General features: G+C 42.5%; 1 protein-coding gene across 4 annotated transcripts in view; it reads left to right on the top strand.

Annotated features, from left to right (window-relative positions):
• Window positions 1–283: 283 nt before the first annotated feature.
• Window positions 284–25,974, top strand: part of PPP2R2D (protein phosphatase 2 regulatory subunit Bdelta) — a 50,978-nt gene continuing 25,287 nt past the window's right edge. For 3 of the 4 annotated variants that reach the window (XM_045024402.1, XM_045024401.1, XM_045024403.1), the window contains exons 1-3: window positions 284–439; window positions 805–897; window positions 22,031–22,128. In XM_045024402.1, the coding sequence (XP_044880337.1) occupies window positions 433–439; window positions 805–897; window positions 22,031–22,128 (198 nt within the window). In that variant the 5' untranslated portion in view covers window positions 284–432. Of the gene's footprint in view, window positions 440–804; window positions 898–22,030; window positions 22,129–25,974 lie in introns of those variants that run through there. The other variant, XM_045024404.1, reaches the window with a different exon arrangement.

Genomic DNA, 25,974 nt, shown 5'->3' with positions numbered 1-25,974 from the left:
GCTAAGCAGGTTTCCATTTGGCGGCCGTTACAGCTCAAAGGGGATAAACTGCCCCTCCTTGGGTGCCAGCAGGCCACCCCCTCCAGTGCACCCACCTCAGCCAGCCCCAGCCCAGCAGGCCTCCCCCTTCGGCCAGCCTATGTCCTCCAGGTCCCCCCCACGCCCCCTGTATCCCCCGTCGTCACAGCTCGGGCCCGGCTCCGCCTGCTTCCTGCACCGCCTGGCGCTCCCAGCTCCCCCTCCCGGAGGGAGGCAGCCGGATGACGTCACCGGATCAGGCCGACCGGCAATGGGCGCCATTTTGAAACCCCAAAACCTCCAGCGGCTGCAGCTGTGTGCGGCGGCGACGGCGGCTCTGACCCGGTCCCGGCCCCGGCCGGCGCCTCCCCCTCGTGGGCCCCGCAGCCCCCCGCCCCACACACACTGCGCGACATGGCAGGTGAGAGGGACGCACGCAGCGCCGCGGCCGTCAGCTGGGGAGGCCTGGGCCTGGCCTAGGGTAGGGGCCGGGTGGAGGAGGGCGCTCTGCCTTCCGACCGGGGCGGGCAGCGAGTCAGGCCTGGGCGGGCAGCGCGGAGCCGGGGCATGGGAGGCGGAGCTGGCTCGGTGGGGCTGGCTGGGTTGTTCGGGGCCGAGCCGGACCGCGTGTGGGCCTTGGCCGAGCCGGTGCTGGGTGGGGGTTGAGCCGGGCCGGGCCGGGCACTGAGGAGCCTGGCCAGGGTTGGTGGGGAAGCCGGGGCAGGTCGGCTCCCTGGGGTCGGGGTTGCCCGCGCCGCTCGCCCTGACCGCGCTCTGTCTCCGCAGGGGTGGCAGGAGGTGGCGGAGGAGGAGGTGGTAACGACTTCCAGTGGTGCTTCTCCCAGGTGAAGGGGGCTATCGACGAGGACGTGGCGGAAGGTAAGAAGGGGGGTCCGGGCGCTGCGGCCCGCGGTTGAGCAGGAATCGCCGTGTCATAGGGGTCCCCAGTCGGGGGTATCAGTGACTCCCAGTCCTGCATTCACTTGAATCCACCCCCGCCTTAGACCCAGACACCAACACCTATTTTTGTCTAACGTGTCGCGCCTATCGACTCGTGCGAGGAGTCGGTGCTGGTGCTGCAATTCTCCTGCCCCAGTGTGAATCCCGGAGGATGGGGTGTGTGTAGGAAGGGGGGGAGGATGCGATGACTAAGCTAGTGCCTGTGCTTTTCAGAACGGCTTGCTCTCACAAGATAGCATAACAGAGAAGGTGGCTTCCTCCTCTTCTTCATTTATAATCACCAGGGAGATGGGGTATTGACAGTGGTAATTTTTTTTTTTTTTAAAGAAAGGTAGTCAGACATGTCAAGTTTCTGCCTTCTGCAGAGAGGGAGGCTCCTTCATTAGCAATGAATTTAAAAAGCAGTGTTTAGAATTTCACTATGGCAATGAAGGATTTTATTCATGCCTGCTGACATTTGAAAGCTATAAATAAGGACATTTGGGTAGGAAATAAGTATCCTTTTAAGCGCAGTTGAAATACGTTAGACTTGTAGAGCATTTCGGAATAAGAATGGTAAAACGATAAACATTTTGCTTTAAAAAGTCCACTTCTTCTAAATAATCAAGATTGATGTGTATAGTGTTGCTATATGAGTTTCAATGAGTTACAGTCTCTGTTTTTAAAAGATCTCCTATATTCAGATTGTCCCAGTTTGAGATACATGCTTATTAAGAGGATGTCATATGCTGCCTCACGTATTTGAGTTTCTGCTACATTAAAAATAAAAATAAAAACACACACATACTTTATCTACTTGTGTGCATTGTTCTTGGTTCTGGAATTACTTTTGAATGTATTTTTCTGTACAGAGTTTGTTTCATCCATATTATTTTTCACTGCAAAAATATTATGAGACCATTTTAGTTTTCGTGTTACTTTTGTTTTGGAGAAACAGCATTGCTTCCAAAATATCTGGCATGTGAAGAGACTCAATTTATTGGAGCAGATAACATTCAGACTAGAGATGGGATTTATGCGTCAGCTGATTATTTCTACACTTGTAACACTCTAAAGTTGTGAATTTATGTAAATTAATTATATTAATAGGTTTTCAGGCATTCCTAGAACACTGTCTTTTTGTTTCTTTAAACCTCTTGTCCGTGAAAAAGCTTAAAGAGCCACCCTTGCTTATATTTTAAGAAACAATCCAGTTTTGGCAAAATATTTACTATGATAAAATTACCTTTCAGTCACTGCTGATTAGCAGGACATTTGTATATAATCAGAAGCTCTCTCCTTTCTAAATAGCGAGTACGTTTTACTACCTCATTCAGTGATTTTGTAACATTAGAATTCAATGTGGAAGAAATGTATATTATCAAAGATCCAATGCACATTATTACAGGATGTATTGCAAGTTAGAAAGACTTAAGCTCCATCCCTTGGCATAGTCTGATAGGAAAAACTGTATAGCTATAACTTATAAAACTCTTAACAACACACTTTCCAACTATGGGTCTGATTTTAAGTACCTATTAAATCAGCAGGAGTTCTGCCTAAGTGAAACAGAAGCACCTGTTGTGGCCTCATCACTTTAGCATCACAAACTACATTAAATCTGGCAGTGATCTTGCCTCAAGGTGACAGAAAGTCTCCCCAAAAATGGCCTCTAGTATTGCAAGGCTCACATAACTGCTGGCCAGTGCAATCTGAAGTAGACAGTATTTTCATTAGAAGGGGTACAGTCAGGGTTACTAGATAATGTGCTGATTCAGCTTATTTCTTCACCAACAGATCTCCTATTTAACACATCACCATATTAAAATTGCCCTTCCATTGTGTATCCCACAGAGGATGATGGTGGTGTTTGCTACCCTATAATATGAGTGAATCCCCTTGTGTGCAGCGGGCCCCTTTGTTGGCATGGGAAGTGAGGTCCGTGCCCTACTTAACCCCATTCCTTCAAGTGTGCGTTGAGCCCAATATTTGTGAAAGTTTACTCGTGGTGTTGTGGCTCTTAGCGTTTTCTTCAGTCTTTTGGCTGAGATTTAAAATTTCATCCATTTGTTCATAAAATCTTTCATAGTAAAAATTTGTGTCAACTGAAGGTATTAGCTGGATCTTTTATTTCTAAGTGTTTTTGAAGAGTGTCTTAAATTTTATATGAAAAGCATGGACTTCAAATGAAGGACATTTCATTAGCTCTATATCAAAGTACATTTTAAAAATCATTTTTTATTTTTTGGCCTTATTTCCCTCTCCTCCTCCCCCACCCCCCCGTATAAATCAAAATCTTGTAGACTCATTTGCTCCTGATACTGCTTAATGCTTTACCTTTTGCTTAACTTTATACCTGTAAGTAGTCCCATTGATATGAAAGCATATGTGTTTTACAGGATTGAAACCTTAGTTATATTTATAATTTGCTACACTTGAAATACTGTTAGCCTTTGCCATTTGTTAGAGTTCTTTCTCTCACCTTTTGTCTTTAAACAGGAATATTTATAATCACATTTAAAAAAAATAACTGGTCCCCCAGTCCTTCATTGGGCTCAGCTATTGTGCCTCTTTGTCATTGTGGCATTCACTGAAGTCTGAGAGTCCGCACCTATAGTGAGCATTGCAGTATTTAATCCTAGGTGTTGAGGTTGGGCCTTGATTACTGAATTGTGGTGTCAAATCTCAGTCTTTTTTTTTTTTTACCAAGCTGTCCATATAAACTGATTTGATGGGGCACTATCAGCTTGCATTATAGTCATGATGGTATAGACTACTATCTGCAAATCTCCTGTCACTTTTTGTGGTCTTACAAATATATTTTTTAACTGTCTTTATCTTTTGCTCTATGGAAAAAGAGATGTAAGTGGGGAGAACTAACTCTACAAAGAAATCTGAAAATGACAGTACACAAAGTGGTGTCAAATCCATAAAATACACAAATGGAGACTTTTTTCTATAAACTCTTTATTAAGTACTCATGTTTAGTTTGCAACTATTGAGGAAGTTAAAAGTGCTTTTAGTTTTAAAGTTAGAGGTATTTCTTTAACATAAAAGATCATGTTCAGCATCTGTTTCTGTTATGATGCTGTTTTAATGAAAATACTATTCTGAGTGGTGAGATATAATCTATTTGGATTGTTACAATGTGCTGATACAGGTAAGTTCTATCTGAAATGTACATTTTCAAAACTTTTTTTTACCTATTTGATTAATATAGAAAACTGAAGTTTGCTTTCTTTCTGATGCTATCCGTGTGCTATAACAGCTATTATAAATTTATAGTGAATCTTTTTTGCTGAGATTGATATAGGATTTTTTTTTATATGTATATCTTTAAATAAATGGAAGTGCGCTATTTCAGGATATCAGTGATGGCTCTAAACTGGTCATACAAAATGATGATAGATATTAGATTTATTGCATATAAAAGGATGTAGTTTTCAAAGTAGGAAAGTTTGAGAACAGCTGAAGAATGGTATTGAGGAAAGAAATTTGATAATATAAAGCAAGCGTTTCAGTTACTTAACAAAGATAGACTTCTTAAAAGTGGATTGTTTAAATCTCAATTGTAGTTTCCTTATTTCAGGGGAATATTTTGCCTAAAGCCTCCATGTTGAGAACCCCAGATTTCACAGGCAACGATAGCTCTGGGATTGCTTAACTTTGTTTAAAGTTACTTTATAAATGTTTTGTAAGCACCAATTAGAACTGTGATTGATTGATCTTACTACTTTCTCTAATTTGCCCTATCTGATCGATAGAAGCTGTTTTTCAGCAGACATAATACTAAATTAATTCTTTAAAACAAACAAGAAAGCAACAAGAGTGGTCTAGTGTGTATATCAGCATACTGATATGCTTGTGCCCTTGAGATCAAAAGGTATGACCATGTTCCTTAGAGCTTGTCTACACTACAGAATTAAGTCAACTTAAGTCGGCATACAGCCACCACAATAATTAAAGCAGCGGTTCATGTCCATACACCGGCTCTACCCCGATATAACACTGTCCTTGGGAGCCAAAAAATCTTACCACGTTATAGTTGAAACCACGTTATAGGTGAAACCATGTTATATCGAACTTGCTTTGATCCGCCGGAGTGCACAGCCCTGCGCCCTCCCCCCTCACAGCACTGCTTTACTGCGTTATATCCGAATTCGTGTTATATCGGGATAGAGGCGTACTTGCTTCTTCTGTGGGTGGTGCTCTTCCACTGGGCATTGTGGGACACTGACAGCTGGAGCCTGGCAGCCCTGGGGCTGACAGCTTCATCTGTATGCAGGGGGCTCACAGCTGCTTCCCCCACCTCCTGCTGTCAGGCAGATGTTGGGCTCACAGTGACCCAGAAGGTTGCTCAGTTTCACAGCAGGGAGCCTACCAGCAATGAAATTAACATTCTTGTCAGTTTCGCAGCTGCTGTTAGTTCACATTTTGCTCTGGGGATCAGCTTACAGCCTGAGCTGGAGACAAAATGAGAATTAATAATAGCAGTGAAACTTACAAGATTGTCAATTTCACTGTTGGTGGGCTCTCTGCCCTGAAATTGAGCTCTGGCAACTTGGTCAGCCCTGGGGCTCCCACTGTGGGCCCTGCTTGCAGGGTTGACAGCTGAGTGTCCTCCTGCCACCTCCTGGTGAGGGATTTGGCAAGGAAGGAGAGTCTGACCCTGGACAGGCTCTCCTTCCCACTCAATCCCACACAGGAGGCGGCAACAGAACTCTGGGATGTCAGCGCCGGGCAGGGGGAAGGCTGGGAGCCCACACCCAGCTGTCAGCAGTGGTGTGGGGGGAGGGGCTCACAGTGTGAGACAAAAAACAATGTAAGTAATGCACTGTGCACACAGACACTGCATTGCTCTAACTACATCAACATAAGCACTGTGCCTGCTGGTGGAGTTACTATGTTGCTATAATGGGCCACTTACTTAAGGGAAGCATCATTGTAGTGTAGACACTGACATAATGAGGTTGACATAAGGCAACTTATATTGACCTAACTCCATAGTGTAGCAATAGTCACTTTCAAATCTGGTTAGTGGAGTACTATGGATAACATTAAAATTTGTTTAGCTTCACTATATACCTTTTTCCTGTTTTAATTTCAGGGGTGATAAGTCAGGGAGCTGCCTAAATATTGGAAGGAACCTAAGATCCTTATCAGACTGACATCTTGAGTGTGTGTTTGTTTTTTTTTAAGGCTTCCCAAGGTTGTTAACACTGTCATAAATGTGTTTCTCTTGAAAGCAGTGTGTGTTGGTATTTGGACGGTGTTAAAGATGCTGTCTTCTGTAGTCAAATACTAACTATATATATTTTGCTATTTATACTTGAAGTGCTTTCTAACAGTGTGATTGCTTCACAGAACAAGTGCTCCTTTTAAGAATTTATGTAGCTTCAATTTCTATCGTATTTTAAGCTTTATTTGGACATTGGTGTATCTTGATCCTTCTTTGAAATAAAGGGATGAGTTTAGACTCCAGTCCTGCAGATATCTGCATGTTGTTGTCACGCATTCTAGCAAGTGTCCCATTTTGGCCACTTATTTGGATAGCTCTGAGGGGAATCCAACCCCCTGTCTATTGGATCCCTGGGGTGTTTCAAGCTTCTGCAGGCTGAGTGGAGTCCAGACACTGCCCTAATCTTGGGGTCCCTGGGCAAATTCTCAGGGTGCAGACTTTCTATCTGACATATACTCTCCCTTCCCCCTCATGCCTCCGGAGTTTTGGAACCCAATATCTAGCCACCTAGCCCTTCTGGCATGGCACTGACCCTTCAGACTTCCCACTACTTAAACACATCCCTGTCCCAGAACTCCACCCGACAGTGTGAAGTTTTTGGTTTACAGTTTAACTCTCAGTGACACGTAATAGTTGTGAAGCATATACAGAGTGTGTATGTGTGGGTATAGCATTACACTTTTATGTTCTCTTATCTTTAATCGTGTAAAGTACAGGAGAGTACAGGTAGTACAAAATATACATCCCAAATGTAGCATTCCACAGTAGCTCATCCTTCCCTTGGGAGTACTTGGGGGATCATCTGTGTTCTGTCAGGACAGGCAGGTGCAGTCCTCTGCTGCCATACCAAACCTCACCCTTCAGCAGTCTCTCTCATCTTAATCTGATCAAAATGGCTCTCCTTCACTCTGTTACCCTTGTGAATTCATGTATAGACTCCTACTGGGGCTGCCAGCTTCTTTTGCTGCCCCTCCTCACTTGCCCATAGACAAGAGGAGGAAGTGCCCAGCTGGAGCAAACCCATTTCCTAAGGTGTCATACTTTAAATTGACCATCTTTGAGTGCTCATCACTCAGTTGTCTCTGGCCTGGCAGAGACATAACACAACCTTCTAACTCACGATGGATCAACATACATATAGGCTTTCTATGCCACTGAAATTTCATGATGCAATTTCATAATATCATCCACAGTTCAGAACTAGTTCAGACAGAAGCCCCAGCTCGTCACAGTAGGTGCTCACCCATTAAAATTGATGGAGTTTCAAATGTATGTGGCTGCGACTGTGCTTTAGGTACAGACTAATTCTTAGAAGCAATGTCGCATAGATATTATTTTGTCAGACTTAAAATCTCTTGCATGTGTATCACATATTGTGGTGATAGTCATATAATAACTGCATTTATGTGCACCTTCACTCTGCGCTCACTAATCCAGTTCCACCAGGACTATTGTGAACATTCCAGACAGTAATCACTTAAAAAAAAAAAAAAAAGCTGGCCAGATAAGTTCCTCAAAATACACTGTCTTGAGGAGCAAGGCAGTCAGCCTTAAATCCTATAACTTGTCTTTTTAAATTTGAGTACCATGTAACCTTGGTAAGGCTAAAAACAAGATTTTGAGCCATTGGAAAAGGAAGAGCCCCATCTCAGAAGTGGACATGCGGAGCATGTTCTTCTCACTTCTAAAATAGGAGACCTTAAAATCAGGTTGTCATGCTCTAACAATTTGAGTACTCTGTACAGTTTTTGCATCCTCTGAGGGCTTGGCTACACTTACAAATTTGCAGCGCTGCAGCAGGGTGTGAAAACACACCCTCTCCAGCGCTGCAAATTGCGGCGCTGCAAAGCGCCAGTGTGGTCAAAGCCACAGCGCTGGGACCGTTATTCCCCACAGGGAGGTGGAGTACGGACAGCGCTGGGAGAGCTCTCTCCCAGCGCTGGCGCTTTGACTACACTTAGCGCTTCAAAGCGCTGTCGCGGCAGCGCTTTGAAGTGCTAAGTGTAGCCACAGCCTGAGATTATGAACAGTCTGTATGTATCTTTACCAAGCTACAAACTTCATTTTGAAGTTGCAGCCCTTTCTCTTCTGTTGTCCTTTTGCTGCTTCCATGTTAGACCAAAATTCCAACAGAGTAGAGGTACAGGCCTGACAATAGAAGGTCAATAAATCTGAAATGCTCTCCCATTGAAACGGAATAGCTCTAAACAATAGACTAGTTAATCAGGGGAGAGGTCACCTGGAAGGAATTTGATCACCTGAGGAGGCTGAGCGGGATGTCACCTGACAAAGTGGGCTAAAAGTTACAAAAAGGTAGGAGCTCCTTTTTGTGACCATTTTTTTTCAGCTTATGACAAGGAAGAAGCAACCCAGCATGTAACAGCTTGCAGCCCAGCATGTAGTGACTTGATGAGGCTAGAGACTCTGCTTGTGTAACTTCCAGGGAAAGAGTGAACTCACAAGAGGCTTTGCATTTAGGATTTTCATTGTTTTTCTAAATGATCTGTAATGTCTTGCATTTTATCTCTTAAGTAAAAGAGCAGTGGTGACTTCTGAGGCTGTGTCTACGCACCTTTTAGCATCACAGCCATGCTGCTAAAATGCGTGCAGTGTTGTTGCTGTTTGTCAGCAGAAGAGAGCCCTCCCGCCAACCAAGCACTGTTCATACTGGCGCTTTTCATCGGTAAAACTTTTGTTGTTCAGGGGGATGGTTTTTTTTCACCCACCTGAACGACAAAAGTTTTACTGACGAAAGTCCAGTGTAGACAAAGCCTAAGTAAAGTATCTGAGTTCATTATATGCAACAATTACTGTACTGCCTCAGGAGAGAGTTAAACTGAAAGCCAGAAGACTCTCTCACCTTTTGGCAGAACTCTGGGGTAGGGTGAGTTTAAGCAACAGGGAATCTGAGAATAGAGGCTAGGCAGCTGGGTGGGTTCCAACTCTCATGGGGGAGGGGGAGCACTAGACAGAGGGTCTGCACCCCGAGGATGTGCCTAAGGCCCCAAGGATGGGGCCATCGGTTGGCCTCTGTTCAGTCTCTGTGAGCTTAAAACAGACAACAACCCAGCAGCTGGGTCCATTTCAGCAGTGCTATAATGTGTGCCCACTGAAAGCTACTGCCCTCTGTCTCCCAACTCAGCTCCTGTAAAGCAAAAGTACTTGGTTATTAATTTGAAAAAGAGACTGGCAGAGCGGTAGGTCTTGTAAAGACCATGAGTCACATGGACTTGTTTATATAATAAAATTTGACCATTTATACGGGTACAGTGTAATTACCAAGTGGCCCCACTCTCATTCCAGAATAAAATTGCCTTCAGTGTAGCTTATGTTGCTTGGGAAGGGTTTAAGCTAAAGTGAAAAAAAGCCACTTTTCTACTGGAATACACCTCTACCCTGATATAACACGACCTGATATAACACGAATTCTGATATAACGCGGTAAAGCAATGCTCGGGGGGGCGGGGCTGTGCACTCTGGCAGATCAAAGCAAGTTCAATATAATGCGGTTTCATCTATAACTCAGTAAGATTTTTGGCTCCTGAGGACAGCGTTATATCGAGGTAGAGGTGTAATTATGTCCCCATGGGGACATTACATTAGTCTAAGTATATTTATGTAGTTAGAAAAAACTTTTTATGTCAACAAGCTGCTTGTATTAAGCCTGGAGTAGGCAACCTATGGCACATGTACCAAAGACGGCATGCGAGCTCATTTTCAGTGGCACTCAACACTGCCTGGGTCCTGGCCTCCGGTCCAGCGAGCTCTGCATTTTAATTTAATTTTAAATGAAGCTTCTTAACCATTTTAAAAACCTTATTTACTTTACATACAACAATAGTTTAGTTATATATTATAGACTTATAGAAAGAAACCTTCTAAAAACGTTAAAATGTATTATTGGCACGCGAAACCTTAAATTAGAGTGAATAAATGAAGACTCAGCATACCACTTCTGAAAGGTTGCGGACCCCTGTACTATGCTCTGTACCAGCTGGATTTTGTAATAATTAAGTGTTCATTTAAACAACTTTGCCAGTAGTACAGTGAAATAACTTCCAAATAATTTAAGTAAATTAAATGGTCTTTTAGTAGATTTAGATTATTGGCATAGTTCCAGGGGTTAGAAAATATGTCCAGAGAATACCATAAGGAGTTCCTTTTGAAAATATAGGCTTGCCTCCTGTTTGCATAATCTTGTATATTTACCTTCTCCTGCTTCTTGCCCCCTTGTGTCTGTCCCTTGTGTGCCTCTGTTTCTGTGGCAGTGGTCCCCAAACTGTGAGGCACGCCCCACCAGGGTGGCACAGAGGAACATTTGGGGAGGGGTGCAGCCCAGCCACCACAAGGAGACAGGGAGGGACTGCCATCAGGTCCCACCCACAGCCTCCCCCGCAGTCTGATTGCAACTCCTCGCCCAGCCCAGCCTCGGCCCCTGGCTGTGGCTCCGCTTCTGGCCCCTGACATGCCCCTAGCTGTGGCCCCAGCCTCATCCCCCTTACCACTGTCCATCCGCCCACCCTTGTGAGCCATGGGCCCCTCTCCTGAGGTGGGGGGGCATGACCATGAAAAGTTGGGGACCGCTGTTCTGTGGGACAGAGTGGCACACTATGGAGAAGGTGAAAGTGAAGATATTTCCCTCCTCATGGCTGAACTCCAGCAACTGCTGTTTTTCCCTTCCTGTGGTGTTGACCATGTCCTCAGCCCTTTCCCTCTCTCCTTTTTCTTCTTGTAGCTAACAAATCTAGGAAAGCAGCTGTATTTTAACACGTTAAAATCCTAATGGAGTTGGATAGGATTGGATCCCAAAACAATCCAAGATTCATTAATTTTACTTAACTAAAACTTTTCAAAAAGATCTAACTATATGCAAATTTGAAGGGACAGTAGCAGGCACGTTTTGAGATACAAGAAGACAAACGTTAGACAACAATCAGATTCAAATCAGGATACATTTTAAATGACTTGTCATTCGAAAAGATTTTGATTTTCTGTAAAGTATGCAAAAAAAAAAATTCTCCCAAGCCAGGGGTCGGCAACCTACAGCATGCATGCCAAAGGTGGTACACGAGCCAATTTTTGATGGCATGTGGCGGCGGGTTGAGCGGCTCAGCCCGCCGCCGCTCTGGAGTTCCCACTGCTGGCCCTTTGCCAGCTAGGGTCCCGCTGCCAGTCCCACTCAGCACCCGCTGCTGGCCTGGGTGAAGGAACCCCAGGCCGGCAACGGGCTGAGACCCTGGCTGGCAGGAGCCAGTGGCTGAAACCCCAGAGTGGGGGCAGGCTGAGCCGCTCAGCCCACTGCCGCTCTGGGGGTCCTGCTGCTGGCCTTTCCGCTGTGAAGGAACCCCAGGCTGGCAGTGAGCTGAGAACCCGGCTGGCAGGAGCCAGTGGCCAAAACCTCAGAGTGAGGACGGGCTGAGCTGCTCAGCCTGCCCCCGCTCTGGGGTTCTGGCAGCTGGCCCCTTGCCAGCCAGGGTCCCTGCTGCAGCAGCCCCACTCACCTTGCTTCCAGTTGAAGTTCCAGCACAGGCCCCCTGCCAGACAGGGTCCAGGCCTCCAGCCCTGCTTAGCCCTGCCAGCTCCACTCACCTCAGCTGCCAATCTGGGGTTCCAGCCGCTGACCTCCTGCCAGCCGGTTAACAACTGATCACTCAGAAGCCTGTGTGCAGCTTAAAGTATAGGAACTCCTCGCTTAACGTTGTAGTTACGTTCCTGTAAAATGGAACTTTAAGTGAAATGATGTTAAGCAAATCCAATTTCCTCCATAAGAATTAATGTAAATGAGGGGGTTAGGTTCCAGGGAAACTTTTTTTACCAGACAAGACTATATTAGATATACACACACACAGTATAAGTTTTAAACAATTTAATACTGGTACACAGTGATGATGATTGTGAAGCTTAGTTGAGGTGGAGGAGTCAGAGGGTGGGATATTTCCCAGGGAATGCCTTACTGCTAAATGAACTAGCAATTGACTGAGCCCTCAAGGGTTAACTCTCACACTCTACAAGACAGCAGGAAAGGGGGAGGGCAGACAGAGACAGAGAAACACACCCTGTGTGAGAGAGAAAAAATGTGCATTTCCCCTTTAAGTAGCAGACCCCAGGCTTAAGTACACTGCTTTGTTAATTAAATCAGCTTGCTGAGACCACAGCTACTGCCTAGAAGCTCCCTCGGTCCTGTGTCCCCCCTGCTCTGTGGAAGATGAGGTAAACGGGAGGGGAAAGACACCCTGACATTAGCCCCCTTCTTGCCTCCCGCCCCCTGTACAGCAAGAAGGAGTCTTTGGGAGCAGCTCCAAGGCAGGGGGCAGGAGCAGCACATGGCAGTGGGGGGAGGGACAGCTGCTGCACAGGGAACTTAGGGAAGTGTGGAGCTAATGGGGGGCTGCTGGTCCACCCTGGTTCCAACCACCCACCAGCTAGCTGCAACAGACTGTTCTTCCTTACTTTACATAGAATAGTAGTTTGGTTATATAATATATAGACTTAGAGAGAGACTTTCTAAAAACTGTTAAAATGTATTACTGGCACGCAAAGCCTTAAATTAGAGTGTATAAATGAAGACTCGGCACACCACTTCTGAAAAGTTGCCAACCCCTGCCCTATGCCTTTACAGTAAATATGGCGGTCTTCAGGCCAAAACAATTATACAAACCAAAGCAAACAGGCAAAAATATTACTTTAGTAATGGAAGCTGTTTGTGACCTTAATTATGGAGAAGCTATTCTCCCTCTACGGTATCTTAAGTTATACATTGTGAAAATGCTCATTGTTGCTGTTGTCGAAGAAAACTCAGTTCTCGCTTATGTTTAGGTGCAGCAAAAACAAATACTTTATTATAATACTCTAGTGAACACAAGAGGGAGAGAGTGTCAGGAACTGGGTTGCCCCTTGTCCTGAACAGATCTCTCTCAATTAGTAAAACAATCATAACAATCTTTATACCTTCTTAACAGACAGTGGCTAGCAAACTTGCAGACAGTAAAAGTAAACATTTGCATTTGTTTATACATAAGCCTATTCATTATCTTATTTGTCTGCAATACCAGAACAGAAAACAAGACTGCAATTCACAAGGTCGTAACGACTTTTCACACAATTCACTCTGCACCAGATACAGGGTAACAGCTTAACCTCTGCTAATTAGCTAACATACATTAAGATCCCTTCAAACCTTTATTAATTAATTCTTGGCCTCCACATTCCCCCCTTTTGTACTTCTAGTACAACAAATACCTCAAATCTCAATTTGCATTAAACCATGGATTTCAGAGTCCACAGGAGACATCCCAACCTTAGGGGTTTTCATGGGATGTAAGGACAATGCATGATTAGCATGAACATGAAAAGTAGTATTACTATCATTACGCCCTTTACAACAACAACAACAATAACATAATCCCACACCAACTAACAACACTACAAACAATAACATCCCCATAGGAATAAAATAATGGGGTTGTCGTACAGTTTTGGTAACAAAGCACAATACATCAAACTTAGTACATAAAGTAGAAACTCTATAAGCTGTATGAAAGGCATTCTGCTCAGCATGATATATATTCTGAAGCATGTGAATCTGCCCTTGCAACTCAGAGATTCTGCGAACCTCTGGCAACAATGAAAGCAAATTCTGAAACCGATCAGGTACTATCCTAGTCCAATTAAAATATACCTGAAATCTAAGAGCTACATGTAACATTCTATCTGCAGGCCAGTAAATAATATGATTGCCTGCAGCAGTGGTAAGATTAATATGTATATCTTGTAACGTGGTGGCATTAACGTACACACAGCTATCATTAGCCTGAAAAAGTGGGTGTCCTGTAAGGGTAGTTCCTTGACCATTACCCTCCCAGCAAATATTGTCATAAACAGTGACAACTTCCCCTGGCTTCAGTTCCCATATACACTGAAGCTGTGGTGGTTCTAACGGCCAAAATGTCCATAAATTCCCTAACCCCATCCAAATATCAGCTGTAATCCCAGGAGCACTAACTAAAAATCGATTAGGAGAATCAGGTGGCCTGACTTCCCAGATATCTCGGTGAATCACCCAATCCCACATGCATCCTCCCCATGGACCCGGCAGGATTCGGTATGTGGGAGCCCACACCCCCTTAACCGGTCCATATGCTTGGAAGGAGCACTGTGAACGTCCACATTTCCATCCAGAAAGTCTCCAAGTATGTCTCCATGGCCACAGATCAGATGGTACTCCTGACGTGTCTGTAAGGGCAGTGGGCCAAGCTTGGTGCACTAGATCATTCCGAATGGCCATCAGCTGGTCATTCAGGAAATCCTGAATTTCCGAACATGCTAGATCCCACTGCAATGCCTTCCCAGCTTCAGTTATATTCAGTACCATCTCTCTCAATAAATTCTGGGTCAGAGAACTAAGGGCGGAAATGACATGTAACTCACCCACCCCGGTTCGCACTTGTGTCAGCTGTGCCCCAGAAATCAGGCCAGTGGCCTTCTCTAATTGGCCCAATTTCTCATCATGCTCCTGGGTCTTAAAAATATTCCAAACAGCAGCTGCAGAATTGGCCCCATCCCACAAGGATCCGGCTAGATCCCTCTTCTTTCTAGAGGAAATAACCCAGGCCCTCAGTTGTGCTAATCTAATGGCAGCCCCTTGGGAACAATTTGGATATGTAGAGGTGATGTGAAAACTAGATAAAGGCAATGTAAACTTCACAGTCCCTAGTGTAGTGTTTAGTACAGTCCACCGATATTCTGGCACATTTCCCCTCAGCGTAGGTCTATACCACATCTGTTGGTTGTAGACCTGCATATATTTCTGAGAGGCATTAATATCAATAGCATAAGAGGGAGTGTATTGCAATAAAGTACAAGTCACATTATCAGTCACTGGAATGGTCTCAAGACAGGTAAAATTTCCAGTAGTAGAACAAACTCTTTGGGTAGTCGTTTGATTATTCACTAATTGGGTAACCAAATAACAATAAGGGCCTCTTTCAGGAAACATAGCACAAATTCCAGGAATAACCATCATATCTACTTCACTATGGAATCCATCAATTTCATATCTAAAGTCTAGGGGCTGATCTGCAGTAATATTATGGATCTCTATTGCCACTGATCCATTTGTTTTCCACTCAATGGTTCTCTCATATGAAGTCTGTTGAACTTTAAAAAATAGGCTTTCTGAGCAATATCCTAATAAATCACTAAGATGGGAAGGTCTGGGCCAACGAATCTCATTAGAATATACAATTTCGTTTACATCCGGATAAATTACAGAAGTGACGGCCAGGGTTGAGGGGCCAGTGGGGGTAACCTTTGTGGTAGCAAGGTGCTTTTGGTAGTCATCATCTGAAAGCCAATTAGGGAGGGCAGTACATCCCCAGGGTACTTGTCCATAAGCACAGAGCCCTGCCCCTGGAAGAAATCCAAGCCACCATTGAACCCCACACGCCCAAGCACGCTCCCCACAGTTCCCTCCTTGCCAATAAACGATGCTTCGTTTCTTCCACCAGGGCCAGTTCATAACGTCTCTTTTAGTCAGGAATCCCTGAACTCTGGAGGAGTTTGCAGAACGAATGTATCTTCTCCTCTTCCCCAAAAACAATCGTGGTCTAGCATGATAAAGGGAAGAGGGTTGTAATGTGGGAATACCTTTAGAAAAATCCAAAGGCACAGTAGGTCCGTCAGAGGACAAGGGAGAGGTTTCTAGCACGTCACCTTGTCCTCTTCTTCCGCTGTCCAGCAGGTGCAGCAGGGCTAGAAGAAGGAGCACGTTGATCATCAGTAGGTGTGGCCTCCCGAGGTGGAGGTCTTGGCCAGTTTATTTTTTAAAATCCCGTTCTGGCGTTCCACTGTCCCAGCAGATTGTGGGTGATGAGGGCAGTGAAGGTTGTGTTGGATCTGCAAAGTTGTACATAACTCCTTTACAATCTGTCCAGTAAAGTGAGTTCCACGATCACTGTTGATACTCACAGGAATGCCAAAACGAGGGACAAAATCCTTAAGCAGAAGTTCGAGCGACCATCCGGGGCATGCCAAAGATTATCAGAATGTAAAATGCAGCCAGCAGCACTCCAAGAGTGCTTCTCAGTTCTTGATGTTGCCTCCTGGATCTTAGCCAGATCGTCAAGGGAGGCCAGTGAAGGCTGCTCTATCAGTACACAGGAATGTACAGCCTGAGGTGCAGAAAGAGCCGCTGTCCTAGCTGCAGAGTCAGCTAGAGCATTCCCACGGGTAACTTCATCATGAGGGGTCTTGTGAGCAGTACATTTAACAACAGCTATAGCTTTAGGCAACAAAAGAGCATCCAAAAGAGCAGAAACATAAAAACCATTCTTAATAGGAGAACCAGTGGATGTAAGGAAGCCTCTATATTTCCAAAGCAATCCAAAATCATGAACCACTCCAAAAGCATAACGAGAATCTGTATAGATAGTGACCGTTTGATCTCTAGCCAGAACACAAGCTCGAGTCAAAGCCACCAGTTCAGCTACTTGCGAGGAAAACACTGAAGAAAGGAAAGCACTTTGAACAACAGCACAGGTAGTGCAGACAGCATAACCAGCAACTAATGTACCCTTAGAATCTCGCAAGCACGAGCCATCCACAAAATAAAGGAGATCAGGATTCTGCAAAGGCACATCCAGTAAATCATCTCTAGGACGAGTAAGAACAGACGTTACAAACACACAATCATGTGGGGTTCCATCTTCAGGCCCAGGCAACAAAGAGGCTGGATTAAGAACAGGGCAACGAGCCAAAGTAATATGAGAGGAAGAAAGCAAAACCAGTTCATATTTGATAAGACGAGAAGCGGATAAATGCTGCGTCCTAGATTTCAACAAGAGTGCAGCCACAGCATGCGGAACACACACACTCAAAGGAGATAACAGCTTAACCTCTGCTAATTAGCTAACATACATTAAGATCCCTTCAAACCTTTATTAATTAATTCTTGGCCTCCACACTGTGAAGAACTGGGGCATCTCAATATTGAGAGTACCTATCCTGAATTTCAACACCCTTCTGCACACATTAACAGAAGTGTGTTGAGCTGCTGAGCAAGACTTCCATTTACTGCCTTCCTAAAAAGTGGTCATTTAAAATGCCCTAACATCAAATCAAAAAGAATGGGTCCCATCTATAGAGATTGAGTGTCGTAAATTCCAGGATGATAAAATGGCCCTAAGAATGGCTACTGACAACTTTGAAGCTGTCGTGTCCCATGACATTTTAGTTTCCTTCCTCCCTAAACCATCACATTACAAGGAGCAAAGCTGCACAGTATATTTGCAGAGAGCAGTTAAGTTATATCAACAGAACTACTTCCAGTAAGAATATACTCCTCCTTCAGATCTATTCTGCCACAGTAAGATGATAGTAAATCATTGCTTGATTAATAACAGTGCATTATAGAACCATATAAATCCCCAAAAACCTGCCTTCTTGCCTAATTTACAAGTGCACTTGCTGAGGCCTGTGACCGCTTCCTGGGCAGAGTGAGTCTGTCACCCTCAGGGAAACATGCAGGGCAGCAAGTTGGACAAGCCCTTAGAAGTGTTTCCAAGTAATACATAATTAATCTCATAGCTTTCTGTGGGTGTGCCGCTCCCAAGAGTAGTGCTTCGTGGTATAATAGGCCCAGAAATCTATTTTGTCTCTTCAGAAAGGACGGGGGAAGATATTATGATGTTGATGCTACTTGTTCTTTCCTCACTTTTCTGGGAAATCTTGGTAATGGTTACTTCCCTCTTGTCAAGGATCGCCTGATATATTCTAGTAGTAGAGAAAATTGGTAGTCCCGCAACTAGTGGAAGAAAAATATTCTTATGTAAAAAATGTGATTAAAAATACATCAAGTTTAGTGTGGTGACTTTAAAAAATAAAGCCCTGCAAATGTGGTTGCTTTTTTTAAAAAAGTGGCTTGTAAGGGAGAGAAAATGGGTTTGTGCACAGTGCATAAAGAAGAGCTGAAAGTGCTGGAGGCTGGGGTAGCACAGCATGAGAAAGGGATCGAGAAGAAGGTGGGAAGGGTTTTCCATGAAATTTTTTTTTTTACCCCCCACCAAAAAAAAATAAATGTTAAAACACTTAGGTCTTGTCTACCCTTGGAATTGTATGGATGGTTAGAGAATTTATGGGACTGGTCCTTTATAATCATGGAAGTGAAACCTGCCTAAAAGGAAAAATTAACTTATTTAGAATGGTTAAAGCTGTTTTTTGCCAATTTAACTCAAAGACTTCAAAGAACAGACTTTATATATTCAGTACCTTCACCCTTTTGACCAAGGGTTCAGAAAGATTCCAGTACGTATGTTTGAGTCATTCAAAAAGTCCTCCGAAATTCCTCATTGTTAAGGTAAACAGAAAAAACAGGCGAAACCCCTTTTTAAAAAAACATAACAATTTGAATTTTGCATCAGAAAGCAAAAAGAGCAAAAGCCCAGTCAGTTTTTCCTTTTCAGGAAATCTTGATCCTTATGGGAAGCTCTTTGTTCATATGAACTGCTCTTGGAGGCAACAAGCCAGGTTACCTTCTAGAAAGGAGATGAAAAATTACTTTTGTCATCAGGGGATTAATAGTTCTGAATTGCTATACGTTATGTTCCAAATTTTTTTCATGACAGTTTGAGCTGAAAGAGCCAAAGAACACTTAGATGTAGTTAGCTATAACAGTCCCTTTCCTAATTCTTGTGACCCTCTAATGTTTCTGTATTTGTTCTATATAGCAGTAACATCGTTAAAACTTCTTATGTAGGCTTAAATAAGAAAGCTCTAGATTTTGGAAAAAATAAATAGAAGTGTTCTAAAACATTTGTTAGAGTTACAAGCTAGAGGAGCAGAAATTAAGTGACCTTTTCCAAACTGGAAATTTCAGTGGTGACTCCACCATGCTCTGTGCAGCTCCCTGGCAACAGCAAAACAGTAAAGTTCTCTTGTGTGCTCTTCTGTACCCCATGTCGCTTCCTTCTCCAAAACTTACTTTCCTGTATGGACTGTCAGCAATTTACGTTTGTCCCAACAATGCACCCAAAAGTCATTCTAGTGGCTGCATCTCCCACATGGCCTCATTAGTTTTCCAGTAGTGACACACAATAAAGGAAAATCCCATATTTTCATAGTCTCCAGCAGTCAATCCAAATGGCTACTGTAGTTGCAAGTTGATTCAAATGTCTGTTTGACCTTGTTTACCTCTGCCACCATTGAACTTTGTCACTAACTCCACTGCCTCCACTTCTTTTGTTGCCTTATCCTATTATGCCACCCCTAGTTATCTACCTCTCCATATCGAACATGTCTTTAATTCACCCAGCATGTTTTTGGGGGTTCTGTATCCTGACTGCATAGTTCAGTGGACAGAGCACTGGACTGTGAGTCAGCAGAGAAGTTTGGGTTCTAATGCTGGCTCTGCCACCAACCTGCTATGTGAGCTTGCCTGATTTACTTCATCACTTTGTACCTCTGTTTCCCTGCCACCCTTTGTTTTGCCTAATACAATTTTAAAGTGTTTGGGACAGGGACAGTATCCTATTTGTAAAGTGCCTGGTATAATGGGAACCCAATCTCAGTGTAGCTGTAATGCAAATAGTAAATAATAGACCTATGTTAAGCAAGTGATATCAGTTACTCATAGCAATTAAACAAAATCAGTCTGTGAAAAACACCTATAATGATTGTCTCCCAAGGTTTCAGCAATGCCAATTTCTGCTTTTTGTTTTAATGTTTTTTTGAGAGAATGAGTCAATGAGTACTCTGGTAGTTAGAATTGGAGGATAGAATAGATGTTAGGCGTTTTCCGAAAAATGTTTTTTTCCTTTGATTTAAAGGTTATCAGTAATAGCTTAAGAGAAGGATTAATTTCAGTTTCTGTTCAGAGGCAGTTTGCCAGTTTCCACTTGTTGTATAGCTTTCAAATTTTACAGTAGCAATGTGCTTATTTATACAATGATGATAGTCTGTAACTTAAAGGCTGGACATTTAAATATGAAACATTCTTGAAAATATCCTAAATTTATAGATTTTATGCATCAAATTTGGATTGCCTCCACTACTTTCTTAAATCGCTTGCTCGTTCGTTCTGCTTTTTCGCAATTTTTCAGTTTCTCATTGTGTACGTGATGCACACACCTATTTTTTCTCATATCTTTATATGTATGATGGAGTGATATTTTTATCTCAGTTTGTGTCCACTTCAAGGAGCTCAGGATTGTCAAAACTATTTTTGAATTAGATCATTCTATTCAGTGCCATTAAAAACCTTTATGACACACCATCCTGTATTCAGAATATTCCATATGTATTGCAGAAAATTTATTTTAGGAAAAGTGTTTTAGAACTTTAAAAAATAGTTTCAGGTTATGTGAGAGGCAAAGTATTGTCATGGATCAGAAAGTGACTGAGATAGGAAATAGAGTTGGGGGGAGCAGGCACTTTTTATCATGGAAAGGTTTCAACAGGGTGCCACAACATCATATGGTAAGACTAATGTTTAATTTATTAACATTTATCTAGAAAAGGAGATGATCAGTGAGGTGGCAAACTTGCAGATAACACAATTATCTAGTCAAGACTGGAGAAGACCTTAGGGAACCTCAGAGGGCCCTTAATCAAGTTAATTGAAGGGGCAACACAATGGCAGATGAAATTCAGGATTGATAAAATGTAGCATGATGTGCACAGCAGAGAGTAATTGGAACTACTAATACACTCGGTTGGGTTCTAAACTAGCAATAAACTCAGGGAAAAGATCTAAGCATCCTTTTGGACAACAGTGAAGGCCTCTGAATGTTCCGCAGTGGTTTAAACAAAAAGAGGCAAATTGGTAGAGTGCCTAAGGAATGAATGGAAATTAATACTGAAAATACTCTAGTGCTGTTATATGACAATGGTATGCCTTTATCTGGAATAATGTGTTTTGTTCTGGTCACTCCATTTCAAAACTGATGTTGCAGAATTGGAGTGGGTTCAGAGGCAGATAATAAAAATGTTTAAAAGTATAGGTGAACTCATAAGTGATTAAAAAGATTGGGATTCTTTATGTTGAAAGGAGACACATTTCAGGGGACATAAATACAAAATAATGGTATAGAGAAAGTTGAGAAATATCTGTTTGTTTGTGTCATCAGAGCAGGAGGTTATTCAAAAGAATTAAAGGTGGCAAATTCAAAACTGATAAGGAAATTTTTTTTTTCATTCAATGCCCAATTAGACTGTGAAACTCAATTCCCCAAAATATCACTAAGGCCAGAAATTTAGCAAGATTCAAAACAAGATTAGATATTTATCTAGGTAGCAAAAATATCCAGAATTGTAATAAATTCAAAAATTAAAAAAAATTGAGAGGATATAAATATCATGTTTTAGCTTGTAACCCTCAATTGTTGGAGATTAGCTTAGAAGGAAACTTCCCCAGAGGGCAGGTTATCTCATACCTGCTTTCCCGGGGTTTGCAGAGTTTGAGCTCCAGTCCGAGCCCAGACATCTACAATGCAATTTTATAGCCCCGCAAGCCAAAGTCAATTGACACAGGCCAGCTATGGATGTTTGCAGCATAGACGTACCTTTGTGGGCTTAGCTTGCTACCTTGTTCTATTCAGCACAGAGCATACTGTTGCCACTCAGCAAATGTACAGCAATAAGATATAATAAGATATACATGCACAAAAGTATTGGCTTAGTTTTGGATAGAAATGCTGTAAGTTAGATAGGATTGTTTTGCTGTCATATTACCAAAGTGGAATAGTTGTCTTCCTCTGTATTGTGTTCAGTTTCTAGGTCTTGAAACTACTTGGCTCAGTTTACACATTATAATGCTACTTTGTCTCTATTTTATGTTTACAGCTGATATTATTTCAACAGTTGAATTTAATTACTCTGGAGATCTTCTTGCAACAGGAGACAAGGGAGGCAGAGTGGTTATATTTCAAAGGGAACAAGAGGTCAGTGACTTCAAAAACAATGAAGTGTGCCTACCAAAGCTGCTCTTGAGTTTTTAATTTATTAACATGCATGATATTGCTACAGCTTTTGATATCACCAACTTTAAATGTTCCCATGTTGTTTTCTAGTCCATGATATTTATTTAGAAAATTTGAAATTGTCCCAATCTCTTCATTGAACTCAATGCTGTATTTGAAGCAATGGCCATTCCAAGTATTTCTGTTTGGCCTGTACAATCACAATTCTTCTGCATCACAATTATCCTTGCATCTGACGAAGTGGGTATTCCCCCATGAAAGCTCATGCTCCAATATGTCTGTTGGTCTGTAAGGTGCCACAGGACTCTTTGTCAATTATTCTGCAGCTTACCATGGGACCTACCGTTTAACTTAAAGCTCAGGGTCAGGGTGACTGTTAGAGAGCTTATTCCTTCACTTTTACCCTTCCCTGGTCCTTCTTGCATGAACAGAGAGCAACAATACCCGAAGTCCGAAGGTGCAAACAATTAGATGTTTATTGGGGTGAACTTCCAGCAAGCTTAAATTCAAGTTCCTTTTCCTTATTTTCGAATCCCAACTTACTTTCTGTTTGCCCCTAATTTATATAGTAATATTTTCAGCTATACCTTAACCAATCATTCTACTAAAATTTACCTAACCAATCCTAATGTATTGTAACATGATTAGCTAACCAATTATATCCCACCACCTTAATTAGTTTACACCTAGCAAAATTAATTATACAGCAGTCAGAAACAATCACAGAACCAGACAGGGACCATGCAAATAAACATACAAAACAATACAGAAGTGAGGATTTCACAACTACATCTATACAGACATAAGGGTTTTGCAGCTGTGTCTATTGATAAGTGAGTTCTTACCAGACAGAAAACTATCAAACTAAATTTCTAGGCTCTTTCCTTTCTCTGGAGGTGATAGATCGAATCACCTTCCTAACAGCCCCAGATTGCCTTATTTTAATATGACTAGTTTGGAATGTGAGGACGTGACCATACATTTCCCAGTTTATGGCTGCTAAAGAACCAGGCCTTAGACTGTCACAGTAAGAAAAGGCCACTACACAGACAGTGATTTTTGATTCTTTCTTTTATACCTTTATAACTAGCTAAGTGATAAGAATACACCTAAATTCTTAAAGTATAGGCCTTTGCAGACAGGCCTGAATATCTATATCCTAACAGTGACAAAAGATAAATTGTAGTCTCTTTTAGAAATATTTTAACTGTCTTCAGAAAGAAGGCATGGACAGCTCACCTGCTAGGAGGAAAGCAGAGGGTGCTTGAAAATTGAAGCATCAGCAGCTTGCTGTGTTCTAGGGTAGCAGAGACAGCAGCTTCCCAATCAACCCCAAAAATGTGTGACAACCTGGCAGGGCAGAGCCAGGGCAGAGAGAAGGCCTTCTCCAAAAACTTTGGCAGATAATGTCATTGAGATAGTAGGCACCAGTTAACATTTTCCTGTTACTCAGTGTGGGCTGGCATGTGTATATATACACTTCATATTTGCATATTGTTTGTACCATAATCTTCACAATAGAAGGAAGAAAACACAGAAAAAATCGGTATCCTCAATCTTGATAAATACAGATGGTTACATTTAAAAGGGTCATAATCCAGTTTATTACAACACACAAATGATGTTCATTGGAATACTGCACTATGAGCTTATGGAATGTAAAGAACACAGATTTACTACCTGATCCTTACACAGCCAGATACTTGGATTACCATCGCTTTGCCATATCTGTAAAAGAAATCTTTATATGGTTCTTGCTACCAAATGGAATGTTCACTTTCTTTCAACTTTTTTCTGCCTCCAAAGAGCATTTTTATACCTTACTTTGAAAGCCTGAGGAAAATCCTGTCTCTGAGCCCTCAAGTATGCGTACATTTATATCTACATTTTAGAGTTATACATAAAAACTACGTTAAAAGAATGTTCAATTTGCAAAGTCAAGCACTCAGAAGTTAGGAATCACCAGAATTAAGGTGGCCCATGAAACCTTAACTTTTACTGCTTGTGTGTATGCGTTTTGACAGTCTTTAATGCAAGATCTCTTACTATTTTTTACAGAACCCTGCCTCATTAAGTGTATAGGATGGGCAGTGCTCAGTTAATGGGTAGTCAATATTTCATTTTAGCCTCATAGTTTAATATAGTGAAACCCCGCTATAACACGATGATTGGGTCCAAAAAATTGGATCGCGATAAATGCAGGGTCGCAGTATAGCGAGGTTTACCATTTCAAGATGGTCAGTTTCAAGCTAGTCAATTTCTCTTGGGCAGAAAATGACTTGCGTTTGCGAACTGCCCATAACAGTAACTGAAAGGGTGCAGCTCCAGCAGCGGGGGCTCTCAGCCATGCAGTGAGAGAGGGAAACACTTGGGGAGAGTAGGGGAGACGTGCAAGGGGCAGAGGAAGAGGGAGGAGCACCTGGGGAGGAGAATGGCTCTTCTCACCAAAGGATAAGCAGTGCTCCAGCCTCTTTTTTTCTTTTTTTGCGCTGCTGCGGCACTCTGGCTGTTTTTTCTTTTCTTTTCTTTTCTTTTCTTTCTTTTTTGTGCTTCTGCGGTGCTCTGGCCGCTGCTTTTTTTTTTTTTTTTTTTTTTTGCCTGGGGCAGCCAGAGCCACCTTATGATCGCCTTATAGCCGAATTTGCGTTATTGCGGGGCGCGTTATAGCGGGGTTTCCCTGTATATGGACCCATGCCTTATTTACTGCATACAATTCAAATCCTGCTCTGCATACAGAATTATTAATTTTCTCATGGGCTTGTCTATGGCACTCATCACATAGAAAACTAAAGACAAAAGCACCATATAACCCGTGGGCGAACACTTTTCACAAAACAATCACTGCATATCTGACCTCTCAGTCCTCATTCTCAAGGGAAACCTGCACAACACCTTCAAAAGGCTAGCCTTGGAGCTTGAATTCATAACTTTACTAGACAAAACTAAAAATCACAGACTTAATAAAAAAACTACTTAGGCTAAACAGTCTGTTCCACCTTGTATTTAGCTGCAACAATCTGAGTACCTTTCCCAGACCTGAAGAAGAGCTCTGTGTGGCTCAAAAGGTTGTCTTTCACCAACAGAAGTTCGTCCAATAAAATATATTACCTCGCTCACCTTGTCTCTCTAGTAAATGATCATGTAGTTTAAGACAGGATTATAATGCATATACACAAGGGAGATAAATTAAGGTTGCACAACAACCTTATTTCCAGGGTTATCTCACTTTTGAGTGCTTGACTTTGCAACCTTAATGTTTATTTAACGTGACTATTTGTGTGTAATTTGCTTTTCTTAACAACCTAGGAAAACTAAAAAGAAATTCCATCAAGTGGAGCCATATTGACTTCTCACATGTTCCAACCTTTCTGATGAATCATGTGGGAGTATAGACTTGTAGGGGATTGGTCACATTTAAAGCTGACTGGGTGGTATTCACACTAGGTCCTCAGAGGTTGTGCAGCCCATAAAGAAATTATCAATATATGTATATAAGCCAACTTTTTTTTTTCTCACATCAATTATGGGAGGTATAGTTCAGACCACTTTTGGTCCCTCTCAAGTGTGTCCTTCAGGTAATAGGCTTAGATTCCTTCATCTCTCTCAAGGATGGAAACATATGTTCCAACCACTCTGGGACTGGAACTCTGGGTGGCAGCCTCGCTTCCCAACTATTATTACATGACAAGACCAACTGCATCCAGCACCTGTAAGCTCTTTTCCTCTGAGGGCCTGTGACTAGTGACTCAAAAACTGCTTCTCAGAAGAAAGCATTATTTATTTACCCAAATGTATGTAGAACTCCGA

Source organism: Mauremys mutica, chromosome 7 (genome assembly GCF_020497125.1).
Source record: "Mauremys mutica isolate MM-2020 ecotype Southern chromosome 7, ASM2049712v1, whole genome shotgun sequence".
Lineage (NCBI taxonomy): Eukaryota > Metazoa > Chordata > Testudines > Geoemydidae > Mauremys > Mauremys mutica.
Note: the sequence above shows the minus strand (reverse complement) of the source record. Positions and strands in the feature narration are given on the sequence as shown.